General features: G+C 32.5%; 1 protein-coding gene across 1 annotated transcript in view; it reads left to right on the plus strand.

Annotated features, from left to right (window-relative positions):
- Positions 1–16,507, plus strand: part of NCAM2 (neural cell adhesion molecule 2) — a 551,377-nt gene that overhangs the window by 376,092 nt on the left and 158,778 nt on the right. Inside the window, exons 12-14 of the mRNA XM_057696426.1 lie at positions 5,401–5,518; positions 8,728–8,888; positions 13,262–13,407. Of these exons, the coding sequence (XP_057552409.1) occupies positions 5,401–5,518; positions 8,728–8,888; positions 13,262–13,407 (425 nt within the window). The remainder of the gene's footprint in view (positions 1–5,400; positions 5,519–8,727; positions 8,889–13,261; positions 13,408–16,507) is intronic.

Genomic DNA, 16,507 nt, shown 5'->3' on the forward strand with positions numbered 1-16,507 from the left:
TTGTGTTTTAGCCATTGTGCCAAGCTCTCTCTGTTTATTGGAGAGATTAATCTGGTTATATTTAAAGTAATTATTAATAAGAAAGGACTTCTGTAATTTTGCCATTTATTTTCTAAATGTCATAGGTTTTTTGTCTCTCATTTTCTACATTACTATCTTTTTTTATAAATTTATTTACTTATTTTATTTATTTATTTGTTGCATTGGGTCTTCGTTGCTGCACACGGGCTTTCTCTAGTTCCTGCGAGCAGGTGCTACTCTTCATTGCAGTGCGCAGGCTCCTCATTGCAGTGGCTTCTCTTGTTGTGGAGCACAGGCCCTATGCACATAAGCTTCAATTGTTGTGGCACATGGGCTCAGTAGTTGTGGCTCACGGGCTCTAGAGCACAGGCTCAATAGTTGTGGCGCATGGGCTTAGTTGCTCCATAGCATGTGGAATCTTCCCAGGGCAGGGCTCGAACACATGTCCCCTGCATTGGCAGGCAGACTCTTTACTACTGTGCCACCTAGGAAGTCCTATTACTATCTTTTTTGTTTAGTCAATTTTTTGTAATGAAACTTTAAAATTATTTTCTCTTTTCCTTTTGTGTATATTCTATACCAGTTTTCTTTGTGGTTATTGGTGATATTGCATTTAATGTCTTAAAGTTATAACACCTTAATTTAAATTTATACTAGCTTAACTTCAGTAAAATATAAAAACTCTGCTCCATTAAAGCTTAACTCCATTCCTTTCGGTTGTCAATATCATAAAATTATATCTTTATGCTTTTTGTGTCCCAAAACATGAACTGACAATTCTTTAGTCTCTTAAATTATGTAGAAAATAAAATCCAGAGTTATAAGACATAGTTAAAATCATACTAGTATTAAATATATATATATATATTAATCTCTTAAATCAGGTAGAAAAAAAAGCGCAATTACAAACTGTTGTTACAGTGGTACTAGCTTTTTTATTGTCCATGTACTTACCTTTATTGAGCTCTTTATTTCTTTATATGGCTTTGAATTATTCTCTAGTGTCCTTTTATTTCATCTTGTAGGACTCCCTTGAGCATTTCTTTCAGGGCAGGTCTAGTAGTAACAAACTCCCTTAGCTTTTATTTATCTGGAATGTCTTAATTTCTCCCTCACTGCTGAAAGACAGTTTTCCAGGATATAGATTTCTTGGTTGACAGTTTTTTCCTTTTAGCACTTTGAATATATCCACCCACTGCCATTTGTCCTCCAAAGTTTTTGATACAAAATTTGCTGATAATTATTGAGGATCCCTTGTATGTGATGAGTCACTCATCTCTTGCTGCTTTCCAAGATTTTCTCTTTGCCTTTGGCTTTTGAAAATTTCATTAAAATGTGTACCGGCCTGGTTCTCTTTGAATTCATCATAGTTGTAGTTTGTTGAGCTTCTTGGATGTTTATATTCATGGCTAAAGTTTTCAGCCATTATTTCTTCAAATATTCAGTTTGCCCCTTTCTCTCTCACTTCCCTTCTGTGACTCCCACCATGTGACTATTGGTCTACTTGATTATGTCCCACTGGTCTTTTAAGCTGTTTTCACTTCTCTTCAATCTTGTGTTTTTCTGTTCCTCAGATTCAAGAATTTTCAATGTCTTATTTTGTATTCACTGATTCTTTATTTTCCTTGCTCAGATTTGCCTGTGAATCCCTGTAACTTATCATCTCAGTAATTGTAAGTTTAAGATTCAGAACTTCTTTTTGGATTTTTTTTTAGGTTTTCTATATCTTTATAGATATTTCCATTTTCTTTGTGTATTGTTTCCTTGAATTTTTCCACTTCTTTTTTTAGTTCTCTGAGCATCTTTAAGACAGTTGTTTGAAAGTCTTTATTGAGTATATCTACCCTCATGTCTTTTTTTAGGGACAGTTTCTATTTATTTACTTTTTCCTTTGAATGGGCCACACATTCCTATTTCTTTGTATGCCATGTGATTTTTTTTTTTTTTTTCTGAAAACTGGACATTTGAACATGGTAAGTGGTTCCTATGGAAATCAGATTCTCTCTCAATCCCAGCATTTATTGTTACTGGTTGTGGTTGTTATTATTATTATTATTATTAATTATTGAAGCCTGTCCCTGTGACAGAGATCAGCCTGAGATGTAAATTTAAGTTATCCTCAGGTATTTTCTAAGCTGGCACCTTTCCCTGGACATGCATGGTCACTTTCTAATGTGTCCATTATATGCAGTTGTTTTTGAATGTCCTAGTCTTTAATGTCTGGATCCCAAAGTTGTAAAAAGAGAAAAATGAAGAGGGTAATAAAAGGATGCAAGTTCATTAAATTCCCTGGATCTCACAACAATTGTGGGAGGTATGAGAACAATGGCCCCTACCTCTTCATCTGCACCTTTGTGATTGAAAGCATAGGTCAGTGATCACACAGATCCTTGATATCTGAATGACAAAGTCCTTTTTGCCTATCCTGTCTTCCCACCTTTCTTTGTGCAGCCTACTCCAGGAAGCACAACTGCCTGCCTCAGATAGGAAGGAGGATAGGCAGCTGCTACTGATGAAATTGATCAGTATTAACCACAATTTATCTTCCATGTCTTTGCCTGGAAATTGCAAGCATTCAATAGACTCCATAGTTCCAAGATAATTACATTAGATTCTGCAAGTGCAATTGTTGTATAGCTGTGGAGACAGATGCCTAGTACTTCCTCCCCTGCTATCTTCCCCAAGTCCTCTCTTATGTGAATGTCTAAGTGTCATGAAGCCTTAAAAGTAAAGACAAGGGGGGAGTCAAGGAAGGGAGGGAATACGGGGATATGTGTATAAAAACAGATGATTGAACCTGGTGTACCCCCAAAAAAAAATAAAAAAAATAAAAATAATAAAAATAATAAAAAAAATAAATCTTAAAAAAAATAAAAATAAAAAAATAAAGAAATAAAAAAAAAAAGTAAAGACAAGAAAAGGTAATTATGAAAAGGCTGAGTCTTAAGATCACACTCCTCTGCCAGATAGAGGATCTACATGTGAATATATTTAATAATATATATTTAAGGCAGATCTAATCAATAAATTAGGAGACAGTTGCTTTCCTAACAATGGCAGAGTGGAGTGTATTATCTTATCCTGAATAAATTTGGAGAAATTATTGGTATTGGTTAATCAGAACCATACAAGTATTGCACAGTTAATACCAATTTCTTTATCTTCCAAAAAATACTTGAGGGAAAGTGAGTGGAGAAAAAGACTGCAAGACACAGAAGACACTGTTGATGAAGGGGGATTAAGATGTCAAATTAGTGATATCTTTGGTACATAAGCAGCCAATGAGGGAAATTGTAACTTGAAGGTGAAACAAACTCTCTATGTAAGCAAGTTATAGAGCTACTTCCCTATATATCCCCATGTTTCTTGAAGCTAAAATATGAAAACAAAAACTTAGAAAGGATTGACTACTTAATGGATACAAAACGTAAATCTTAGTAAAGTTATTAAAACTGGACATTTCAGATATAGTCAAATGCCCAAAATGGTATTTTTAAAAAGTTAAAATAGAGTAGATACTGGTCTTGTGAGAAAAAAAAAAAAAAGAATTCAGATCAAATGTAATTGTTATCTCTTTTAAAATTATTTAATCCAACTCAACAGTGAATTCAGAAGCAATAAGATAATATACGTAAAAATGCTATGCCATCTAAACAGTAGCTAACAAACTCCCTGAACATCTTGACATCTGAACTAGTGAAAACCTGTGCAGATTTTGATGCTATTTTTCTTCAGAACAGTTCTAGAATTACTCCTCAAAGTATTTCAAAGTATCTAAATATACAATATTAATATTTTCTACTAATCTACACTTCAAGTAAGAACATATGTATCATTAACAGAGTTAACATATCGTAAAACATAGACGTTAAGATTTGTTAATTCTTAGGCCTCATCCAGCATGTATGGTTCTCTTTATAGATAAAATTATGATAAAGAACTAATAAGTTGTTTAGGTTAGCAACAGTAACAGGACAAGAACTAGAACATATGGTTCTCCATTTGAAAATGTTTCTATCTACATGAATACTTTAGAGAGAATTTGTATTAAGTAGTTCATTTTCTTCATAACTCTTTAAGGGTTAAAAATCTTTATTATAATAAAAATAGTCATAATGTTCTTGCAACTACATTTATAAATAACAAAAGGAAAAGCAATACATGTTGATTAAACTGTTTTATTCTATAATTAAAAGAGAAGGAAAACAGGATATAAAAAGTGAAATTTCAATGACTTAAAATGCAGAGTTAACACCTGAAAAAAGAGAATTCCATTCTATTGTAATATTAGTAATTATTATGTTACTTTACAGACAGCATGTCAGGTCATGCACCTTGTATTTAAATTCATAAAGGAAGAAACTTGATTTATTGTGCTTAATTACTAAGATACATATCAGTTCCTATCCCCACCATCAATTGTGATAATGCAACATCATTGCTGACCTGAATGCTATTGTAGACATCTTTAATCACAATCACACTTCTAAATGCCTTTCTGGTCATGTTGTTTAAGGTATGTAAAATCAAATGTATTAAATAATTAATTTTAGGAATATCATTTCATCATATTCAACTGAAAAATCATAAAAGTGTACATTAAATCAAAACTTATGCTTTACTTTGAAATTTTAGCTTCTGTTATGGATGTCATTGATTTGTTTATTGCAAATGATGCATTTCAATAACAGTTTCAGCATGTTCAAAATGTGCAGCATATACAGTTTTTGCAATGTAATTAGTTAGAAATTGGGCAAGCTTAATTTTAAAATTGAATTGTTCATGAAAATCTACTTCATACTCTATGGATTAAGCAGTTTTTCTTCATAAAATGTTCTATAGTTGTTTGAAGAAATTAAGTGTAGTTAATCAGAAAGAACATTATGGTTTGACACTTAATTTTAAAGCCCTGTCTTGAAGCAGTAAATGATTGCTTATAGAATTACATATACCGATGAGAACCCAAATAGGAAATTCATTTATGCTCCAAGTAGATCTCAGTGTTGATGTAAGTCAGGGTGGTATTGTCTGTCTTTTTGTAAGAAATAGTATATATATATATATATATATATATATATATATATATATATACACACATTTGCTAAAATGTCTAGTTTATTCTCAGTCTAGGTTAATAGAGTAAAAACAGGAAAACATCATTACAGTGAATTATCTAATTATTGTACTTTAGAAAGCGGATCAGTGATATCAGTATTTTACTGTGCAGCCAAGTCAGTCCTCTTGATATAAGGACAGAAGTGAACTATCAAGTTTTAAAGCTTAGGTTTAAAAAAAAAGAAAAGCAACAGTAAAAAAATCCCAGTGGTGTTGGTAAAATGTTTTTCATCTCTATTTAATCTACATTCATGTGTTTTTCAGTGCCACCAGCAATCACAATGCCTCAGAAATCCTTTAATGCCACAGCAGAGAGAGGAGAAGAGATGACATTTTCCTGCAGGGCCTCTGGCTCTCCTGAGCCAACCATCTCCTGGTACAGGTAGGTTATGCAGCCACATCCCTTTAGCTTGTGCCCACAGTCAGGCTTCTGGAAAAACAATTACAGTCTTAACATTTTGTCCATAAAGAAAGCATTGTTTTTGAATTTCAGGGGAAAAATTATTTTTGTTTTCAGTTAAGTTTGTTAAATTAAATTGCTAAAGAGAGCAACAGAATGATTTAACACAAGTCATAGGTTGCACTCATAACCCTGGTCATTCTGTCTAAAAGGCCAAAATGGACCCAGGAACCCTGTAACTAATTCAACCATTTTATTGTTACTACTAGACATTATCCAGAAGTGATAATTCTGGTATGTTTCTGGCCAAAATGTTTCTGGCCAAAATGGACCCAGGAACCCTGTAACTAATTCAACCATTTTATTGTTACTACTAGACATTATCCAGAAGTGATAATTCTGGTATGGATGGCACCAGTGTTGTATGTGTACAAAATTATATATTATTAAATATAATTGTATATTTTATTTGTGTTCCATATTATTACAGAAACAGCTAATTGTGTAAAGTTAAATTTCAGTAGATTTAATGTTATATAATATAGAGTTTGAATAATAAACTCTATTCTTAATCTACCGATTTATAGTTTTTTATGTTTTTTTGAATTTTTAAATGCTATTTGATTTCTATTAGCATCAAGCAGATATTAAAATATTCCATTCTTTTAGGTTGTGGCTCAGACTGTTAAAAGGGAGACAAGGAAAGTTTAAAAATGGACAGTCTTTAAAATATGTATTAGTTATTAATTGAGGTTACTACTCAAGCAAATCTATAAATATTTATAGAATCACTACTGTACTTCATAAATCATATAGTATAAGAATAGTCACAAGAAAACAATCAGAAATCTATATTCAAATTGGCAAAAGTGTCCATAATAAGGATTGAGTTTTAAAAAAATATTTAATGAGAATAATTGAAATTCAAAACTATTTTTTATAACTTTCTGAACATTTACTATCTTCAAGTTTCAAGCCTTTATTTATCTCTTTAACATAGGAGGTAGCAGTAAACAACGTATTTCTCAGACAGGTGTTTTTAGAAGTTCTTTGCAGACAATAATTCTTTTCTGACACACTGCTGGTATTTTGAAAAGGATTACACATCAAGCATGAACACATTCACCCCAGATACTTATAGTGTATCTCTGAGACTTCTGGTTTCTAGTGTGTATCCTTTATAGTCAATATTAGATCTAATCACAGCAAGGAAAAGCTCTTGGATCACTCATTACAATGAACAAATATTGTTCTAGAATTTTATTCTCATCGTTTTAACTTTCTGGAGAGACTGCCTTTCAGTTTAGATTTTTTTCTTAAAGTTTAACATTTGTTCAAAATTCTCATATGTAAGTGGAAATATAATTATCATACAGCCTAGAATAAACCAGATTCAGAGGCTAATTTAATTGAATAATTTAAGTCCATAATTTTGCACCTCCATTTTTTCATATGGCATTAGCCTCATTGTTTGAATGAAATAAAATAATTATTCTACTTGCTGGATATATAACGTAAAATGGGAGAATGGGTATGTGGTTGTGTTCGTAACAGAGGTGAAATTGGTATCAGAGGGAAGTTTTTATTGTGACATATTTTTCTGTAGATATTAGACATATTATCTTTGTGAAAAAAAAGACTCCAAAAAGTATTATGGCAGCAGTGCAGAGAATAAAATCCAGACACTACCTGTTGCATAGAGATAATATCTCCAAGAGGTATGAGTGAAGCCAGTGAAGAAGGTAGTCGAAGACTAAACGTTGAGAAAAAACAAGAAATTTTCACAAAGAGAACCAGGAGCACTTGGTGACATGAAAACCAAAGTGGAAGTAAAAGCAGAAACTCTAAATATCACTTTCTTCATTTCCATTGAAATGGTTCCTCTACGTCTATTGAGAATACCATGTGGATTTTTATTGTTAGACCTTTAAATTGGTGAATTCTATTGATTTTCAAAGGTTAAAACAATCTTGCATTCCTTGGAATAAACCCACTTGTGATGTCTAAATTGATTTTTAATCCCACCAGAGTATTTTTCATCATTCTATTTTTTATGTGTATAAGTTTGATGGAGGCCTTTTTTTGTCTTCCATTTCTCTCTTACCAAGCTCATATATTAATTCCTTCAACATATAGAATATATTTTAATAGCTATTTTAATGGTCTTGTCTACTAATTCTATCATCTGTATCATTTCTGGGTCTATTTTACTGATTGATTTTTTTTTTTTTTTGCCTTGTTATGGGTCATATTTTCCTACCTATTTACTATCCTGTCAATTTTTTTATTGTGTGTCGGACATTGAGTTTTACATTTTGGGGTATTGGATATTTTCATATTCTTTAGCTTTGAATGGAGTTAAGTTACTTGGGGAAAATTTGATCTTGGGATTGCTTTTAGGCTCTTGTAGGTGGATACAGAACAACCTGCAGCCTAAAATTAACTTGGCTTCGTTACTGAAGCAATAACTATTCTTCTAAGGAAGCAAATTAATGCCTTGTGTTTTAGGAGGTTCTTTCTACTCTAGATGGTAGGGATGCAAATTATTCCTGGTCTTTTATGAGCTCCTGGGATTGTTGTGCTTTATCTTTTCCAATGGTCCTTTCCTTAGTCTGGGAAAACCTTAGTGGAGTACACTCACTAATTAGTAGTCAGTTAAAGATTGGTTGGGAAACCTCTGCAAATCTCTGTAGTTCTCCTTCTTGTGCCTTCTTCTCCAATTTTCTTACCTGCAAATTCTAGCCACTTTAACTTCCCTCAACCGAGAACTCTGTCTTCCAGTTCAGATACACTGCCTGACTTTGTATGGGTTTTTCCTCTCTGAGGGGCAGCCTAGAAACTGTCTCCAGGTAGTAACCTATGATGGTCCTCCAAGGTCAGTGTCATGTACTACCTGTTGATCGGTGGTTAAAAACTGTTATTTAATCTCTGTGTCCAGTTTTTGTATTATTTAAAATGAGAGATTAAATATGGTTTTGTTACTCCACTATGGTCAAAAGTGGAATTATTATCGCTTCTTTATCAAATTTTATTGAGCTAATAAAAGTATACATTTGATTGGAATATAGCTTTATCTGTCAATGAGTGTAGCCATGAAATGATTGACCATTACAGGTCAAAAACTTGAGTATGACTTTCTCCTGAGTTATGAAGTCAGATTTATGAAGATCAACCTCTGTTTTCTTCTTTAGGAATGGCAAGTTCATTGAAGAAAATGAAAAATACATACTGAAAGGAAGCAATACAGAACTCACTGTCAGGAACATAATCAATACTGATGGGGGCCCTTATGTCTGCAGGGCCACAAATAAGGCAGGAGAAGATGAAAAGCAGGCACTCCTCCAAGTCTTTGGTAAGTATTATAGCATAGTAGTTAAAACTGTGATGTCTAGAGAGAGGTCTGAGTGAAACTCTATTCTGTCACTTATACAAGCTATTTAAATTTCCAAAGCTAAGTCTCAGTTTTCTCATCTCTAAAACATATTTTAAAATTGCAGCTACAAGATATAATTATTTTAAGAATTATATGAGATTATACATGTAAATTTTTGTAAAATATTTGCTGACTCATAACAGAGGCTGGAAGAAAATTCATTTAAATTGCACACATTGGGATACATTATATTATTTATAAGGGTTGATCTTCATAAATCTTTAAATGGCACATGACACAAATATACTTCAAAAGAGTTAATCTATAAGGCTATAAGTAGGAAACATTGACTTGTAACCATAATTAAATATTCCTTTTTTATGAAAAGGAAATGTGATGTAAATATGTTCCATATTTTTACCAAGAGCCATATTGCCTTCTTTGGGGAACTTACAGAGAGTAGAGAAGCAATAAATTTATTTTTAATTATTGATTTAGCCTCTGTTATATTTGCAAGAGGAAAACATTTGCTGGTGAATATTTAGAATATGATTATTCTCTTTAGAAAGAAAACACTAAAAATTATATGCACTACTAATATTTAGTATGCTTTCTCCATCTTTAAAAACATTGTTATCAAAATGCTTTCGCAACAAAGATAGGGGAAGGGAGGAAGGAGTACTCCAAAGGAGTAAGAGTAGGAGGGACCAGTGGTTGCAGTTGGCAGTTGCAGCAGCACTACTCAGACCAAAAGATGAATGGTAATACATGTGTGCACATACCTTCCACCAGTTTGGTCCTATAGTAGCTGTAATAGAAATATTTTCTGTACCTGGGAGGTTTTCATAAAGCTTATATTCTAGCTAAGTAAGACAGAGAAAGACTATACCAAAGTATATTAAAATAAAAAATAAAATTGGAATAATAAAATGTTCTAAGAAGAGAGTGAAACTAGATAAATCAGGTAGTGTTGGGTAAAAAGTGCTATTACTTTGGAGATCATGCTGTTGGAAAGTTACTCAGAAGGGTAATGTTTAGATGTGTTTACACAGAAGTCTTTAATGATGAGAAATCAGCAAAGCTATGATCCAGGAAAAAATTGTTCACAAAGAGGAAAGAGTAAACAAATGCAAAATTATTAGAAATTATAGAAAGCATTTAATTTGTCCCAGCAACATTTCCCACTTAAGAAAATGTTCTCTTTAAAACTTACAGTGCGAGATATGACTCAGTATAAGAGTAAATTAATAATTAGAAATGATAGTGTTTGAGGTAATTCCAAAAGATAGATAATCTCAGTCTATCTTAGTGAGCTCATATGAAGTAGTGGGTACCTTTTTAAATTAATGTCGCAGTGAGTGAGAACAAAGACAAATAAAAGGTTTTTAATATTTTCCCTTTCAAATAGAAAATAATGAATGAAATATGATATGCCACATCACTATTATAATCACTTTGTATAGTAACACTGAACAGATTTGTATTGTGTTTGATACAAAATCATATATATATATATATACAGTGTAAATAAAACTAAATTCATTAAAGTCAATGAAGTAAATACTGAATTGTAAAAAATTATATATGCTATGTTTCTGATATCAGGAATCTAATTTTCTAGGATTAAGAACAACTTATTTATATTTCAAAATTGATTGCATTTAATGATTTAAAAAAACTGTTATCTGGAATAACAAGTTTTTTTTTGGCTTTTATCACTTTTAGGTTCAAACAAATAAACTTAAGAAATGCTGATAATACCAAGTTTAAAAACTTAAAGCTCTTTGGTATATGTAAATCTGTGGAGGACATAATTGTTAATATTAATATAATTTAAATTAGTAGGCATGATATTCTGGTTTTTATAAAAGTCATAACTATGCAGAAAGAATTATCTACAATGTCTAATAATATTAAGATAATCTGAGGTCAAAATAAATCAACCAGAGTAATAAAGGTAAATAATGTGTATATATATTTACATGATAAATATTTTAAACATTGTACATAATTACACTTACTACGTATTCAGGATGCAGTCATTATTTTCCCTCTTTGGTGAGATTGTTTTTAAAGTTTAAGAGATAATCACTACATAAGCAGCTGTCATACACAGGCCCACACACATATGTACATGTGACTTTAAAAGAGGAAATTTTATAAAATACCTAGGAATAAACCTACCTAAGAAGGCAAAGGACCAATATGAAGAAAACTATGAGACACTGTTAAAAGAAATCAGAGACGATACAGACAGATGGAGAGATACACCATGTTCTTGGATTGGAAGAATTAACATTGTGAAATGACTATACTATCCAAAGTAATCTACAGATACAATGCAATCCCTATCAAATTTGCAATGGCATTTTTCACAGAAGTAGAACCAGAAATTTTGCAATTTGTATGGGAACAAGTAAGACCCTGGATAGCCAAAGCAATCTTGAGAAAGAAAAACAGAGCTGGAGGACTCAGGGTCCCTAACTTCAAACCATACTACAAAGCTACAGTAATCAAGACAGTATGGTACTGGCACAAAATATAGATCAATATAGATAGAAATATAGATCAATGGAACAGAATAGAAAGCCCAGAGATAAACCCACACACATATATCTTTGACAAAGGAGGCAAGAATATACAATGGAGAAAAGACAGTCTCTTCAGTAAGTGGTTCTGGGAAAACTGGACAGCTACATGTAAAAGAATGAAATTCGAACACTTCCTAACACCATACACAAAAATAAACTCCAAATGGATTAAAGACCAAAATGTAAGGCCAGACACTATAAAACCCTTAGAGGAAAACACAGGCAGAACACTCTATGAAATAAATCACAGCAAGATCCTTTTTGACCCATTTCCTAGAATAACAGAAATAAAAACAAAATGAACAAATAGAAACTTAAAAGCTTTTTCACAGCAAAAGAAATGATAAACAAAACAAAAAGACAACCCTCAGAATGGGAGAAAATACGTGCCAATGAAGCAACTGACAGAGGATTAATCTCCAAAATATACAAGCAGCTCATGCAACTTAATACCAATAAAGCAAGTAACCCAATCCACAAATGGGTGGAAGACCTAGATAGATATTTCTCCAAAGAAGACATACAGATGGCCAACAAACACATGGAAAGATGTTCAACATCACTAATCATTAGAGAAATGCAAATCAAAACCACAATGAGGTATCACCTCATGCTGGTCAGAATGACCATCATCAAAATATCTAGAGATAATAAATGGTGGAGAGGATGTGTAGAAAAGGGAACCCTCCTGCTCTGTTGGTGGGAATATAAATTGATACAGTCACTATGGAGAACAGTATCCTTAAAGAAACTAAAAATAGAACTACCGTATTACCCAGAAATCCCACTCCTGGGCATATGCCCTGAGAAAATCATAATTCAAAAAGATACATGTTCCAATATGCTCATTGCAGCACTAATTATAATAGCCAGGTCATGGAAGCAACCTAAATGCCCATCAACAAATGAATGGATAAGGAAGATGTGGCACATATATACAATGGAATATAACTCAGCTGCAAAAAGGAATGAGATTGAGTTATTTGTAGTGAGGTGAATGGACCTAGAATCTGTCAGACAGAGTGAAGTAAGTCAGAAAGAAAAAAACAAATACCGTGTGATAACATATATATGTGGAATCTAAAAAAACAGTACTGATGACCTAGTGGCAGGGCAAGAATAAAGATACAGACATAGAGAATGGATTTGAGGACATGGAGTGGGGGAGGTGAAGCTGGGACAAAGTGAGAGAGTAGCATTGAGATATATACACTACCATATGTAAAATGAATGGCTAGTGGGAAGCTGCTACAGAGCACAGGGAGATAACTCAATGCTTGGTAACCACATGACCTAGAGGGGTAGGATAGGGAGGGTGGGAGGGAGGCTCATTATGGGGATATATGTATAAATATAGCTGATTCACTTTGTTGTACAGCATAAACTAACACGACACTGTAAAGCAATTATGCTCCAATAAAGATCTGAAAAAAAATAGAAAAAAAAGAGGAAATTTTAATTTTTTAGCTTTAAGAGGAAAAAATAATAAAATGGCATTTAATTGGCAAAATCATGGAAGGAATTATAATTTTTATGTTGGTTTCTAAACCACTTAAAATTATTTTTATAATGATAATCAATGAGCATTGTTTTCTAAAGTTTTTTCCCCTATACTTTGCAACTCTTCTGGCATTCTTATAAAGCAACTGTAACTGCTCAAAGTTAATAATTCCATACTTTGCTAATGTGTACTTAAATGCTCACCATGAATAGTAATATTTTCCTCCAATACAGATTGAGTAATGTATATATTTTTTACAGTACAGCCTCACATAATACAGCTTAAAAATGAAACTACATATGAGAATGGTCAAGTCACACTCATATGTGAAGCAGAAGGGGAGCCTGTTCCAGAAATCACTTGGAAAAGAGCAGTGGATGGCATGACTTTTTCTGAAGGCGATAAGGTAACAGGAATTTAATATATAGTGGTTTCCAAAACCATTGTGTTGATATTTTCAGTGTTTTGCATATAATTAAATCTCACACTGGACTCCAATTTACCAAGTAATTTGTAGGAATGCAATAAATGGTTTAACTTTTAAAAAGGCAACTCTACCACAGTCAGCCTAAAAATAAATTCAGAGGAGAGAAAAGTCAAATTGTAATATTTAAAGACATTTTTTATTAAACCATAAAATCTTAAGTTGTTGGTATTCTTAAGTTTGCCTACATGCAAACTTTTGCTATACACTGAATCTATAAAATATTACAATTTCAATTCCTCCACCTTGTGCTATGAAAATGAAAATAATTTAAATTCACCAAATTCTGGCTATCATTTAACTCAACTCTTTAGTATTGTCTTTCTGCAGTAGGACAATAGGTTTTTGTCCTACTTGTTTTGTTTGCTAAGGACTATGTCTATTAAAGTACACATGTTTTCTGCTTTTTATTTGGTTTATCTGTTACAAAACAATTATAGAAACCCTAATATGCTTTTGTTTCTCCAAACACAACTTTTATCCAGTAGATAAAACAATTAACACTATTCACTTTCTATCCTGACATTTCTCCAAATTATTTTAAGAGCCTTGCCTTATTTCCTGGATGGTAAGCCTCTTTTCTCCTAAAATTCCTAGTTTCTTCAACAACCAAAATTCAGAAAATGAATGGTTGAGCTGAACTTTGAAGTAAGTCAAATCTAGTTCTGAATCTAAGCTAAGCCATTTAATGATGCTTCCGCTTTGGCAATACTACATGAAGTCTTTTTAAGATGAGTTTTTTCATCTTTACAATGTGGATAACAATACTTATTTCACTTATTGGTATGAGAAAGATGAGGAGTACATTGTAAAATGCATATCAAAGTCTTTAGGATGTTGTAATATTCAATAAAATTTATTTTTTCTTTATCATATTACATAAATATTGAAGTATATTTTATCTTGTTTCTATTATTTTGAGTAAACTTTGTCAGTAGACTCCATAAAGTCTGATAACTAAAGTTTGATTAAACATTACCATAGAGTATATTGTGATTATACCTTTCTTGTCATGAAAAGTAGCATGCGATTGTATTTGCCGCAAGAATAATTTGGAGAGCCTGTTAAAATGCAGATTCTAGAATCCCACTCCCTGTGGTTGATTTAGTATGTCTGGCACAGGTCCTAAGAGTGCATATTTAATAAACTGATCAGTTGGTGTCACACGGATGGTCTTCAAGCCATCCATACATTGGATAACAACTCTGGAGCTCCAAGTCAAATGAAATTTAACAATTAATCCTTTCAACAGAAAAATGATCGACAGAGTACTTGGCACCTTGATAAGGGTTTGAAAATCACAGAATAAAAAAATCAAAACTTTTCATCACTATTGATGAAAATGATTATTGTGTAGGTCATAGACAGTGAAATGTCATCAGTGTAGTATACTTCAAGTTAATAACTCCATCCAAAAATATGAAAATATATTTAGCAAATAGGTTCATCATTGTAGATTTTTGAAGGAAGGGGTCTCAATTAATGTGCTCACATGTAGATATTTTCTGCAGCTGTAGTTCTGTAGAACTATTGAACTATGCATGTTACCACAAAATATCCTTGCATAATATGACATCCTTCAGAAACAATAATGAAAAATATGGTGCTTAAACACAGAACTCTTTTTTTTTTTTTTGGGGGGGAGGGGACAGAACTCTTTTAAACTCATTACTATTTTATCTATAATCTACTAAAACGCATCTTCCCTACCCTTAAAATAAATATGTAATTTTAAAAGCTCTCCAAAAAATTAAAAAAAACATGTAATCTGTAAGAAAAATAGTTTATATTTACTTTAGAAATATTTTCTTAATGGCCATCATTATTTTGCATAATATTTTGTTCATTTTACTTTTTAAAAAAATTCACAGTTTTCACTTACTAACTTTTAATTATACATTTCTTAAAAAAATTTTGGGCAATTTATTTTAGTGACAACTTGATAATTTTCCACTAAAATATCAATTAACTAGGGTTATCCAAAAATTTATTAAATTGATAGCTTAATTTTAGCACATTATTTTTTGGAATCATCCTCATATCCATTCTTGTATAAAAATTAAACTCTTGGCCTCCTCATTTAATAGATGCTGTATACTTAAATGTAATAATTGTTAAATGCACAAAATAAAATTTCAGACAGAACGAAAGCTATTGTTGTGGAATGTGTTTAATTCAGCTATGACTCAAACTTTGTGAGTTATTTTGCATTTTAAACACAAAGCAATCTCATTTTTTTACATTAAAAATCTTTTTTTTTTAAATAAAACCATGCTTTTTCATAGGGTTGATTTGAGGCTTTAGGAATTATGTGAGATCATATGACTAGAGTGTTTTGAAGTCCCTGGTATGAACATCTGTCATCTATTTTGAATCATTTTCTTTATGTTTTTTTAAAGTGAAATGTTTTATTTTCAGATAATGATAGATTCACACGCAGCTGTAAGAAGTAAACCACAGGACTCCGTGTACCCCATTTCCCCTGTGGTGACAGGTCTTGCGGGAGCAGAGCCCACATCACAGGCAGGTCAGGGATGTCCCTCTGTCACTCTCTTACATTATGCCCATCTCCTCAGCCCTGGCCACCACTGATCCGTTCATTTTGTAGTTTCATCCTTTCAATACTGTTTTATAAATGGAACCAGACAGTGAGGAACCTTTGTGGGATTGGCTCTTTTCACTCAAAATTCTCTGGAGACCCTCCCAGTTGGTGCTGTGTCAATGGTCTGTTCCTTCACTGCTGAGCAGTGCTCCCTGATATTGAAGATCAGAGTTTCTTTAACCAGCTGCCCATTGAAGGGCATCTGAGTTGTTCTCAGTCTGGGCAGTTAGGGATTCAGCTACTATAAACCTCCGTGGATGTTCAGCTTTTTCTGTGAAAGTAAGTCTCGGTTTCTGGGGTAAATGCCCAGAAGTGCAATCGCCGGGTTGTAGGGTAGTTGCAGGTTTAGTGTTTTAAGAAATTGCCAGACTGTTCCCAGAGCGGCTGCACCATTACAGAATCCCCAGCTTGTCATCTTCG

Source organism: Hippopotamus amphibius, chromosome 10, assembly GCF_030028045.1.
Source record: "Hippopotamus amphibius kiboko isolate mHipAmp2 chromosome 10, mHipAmp2.hap2, whole genome shotgun sequence".
In the NCBI taxonomy this organism is placed as follows: domain Eukaryota; kingdom Metazoa; phylum Chordata; class Mammalia; order Artiodactyla; family Hippopotamidae; genus Hippopotamus; species Hippopotamus amphibius.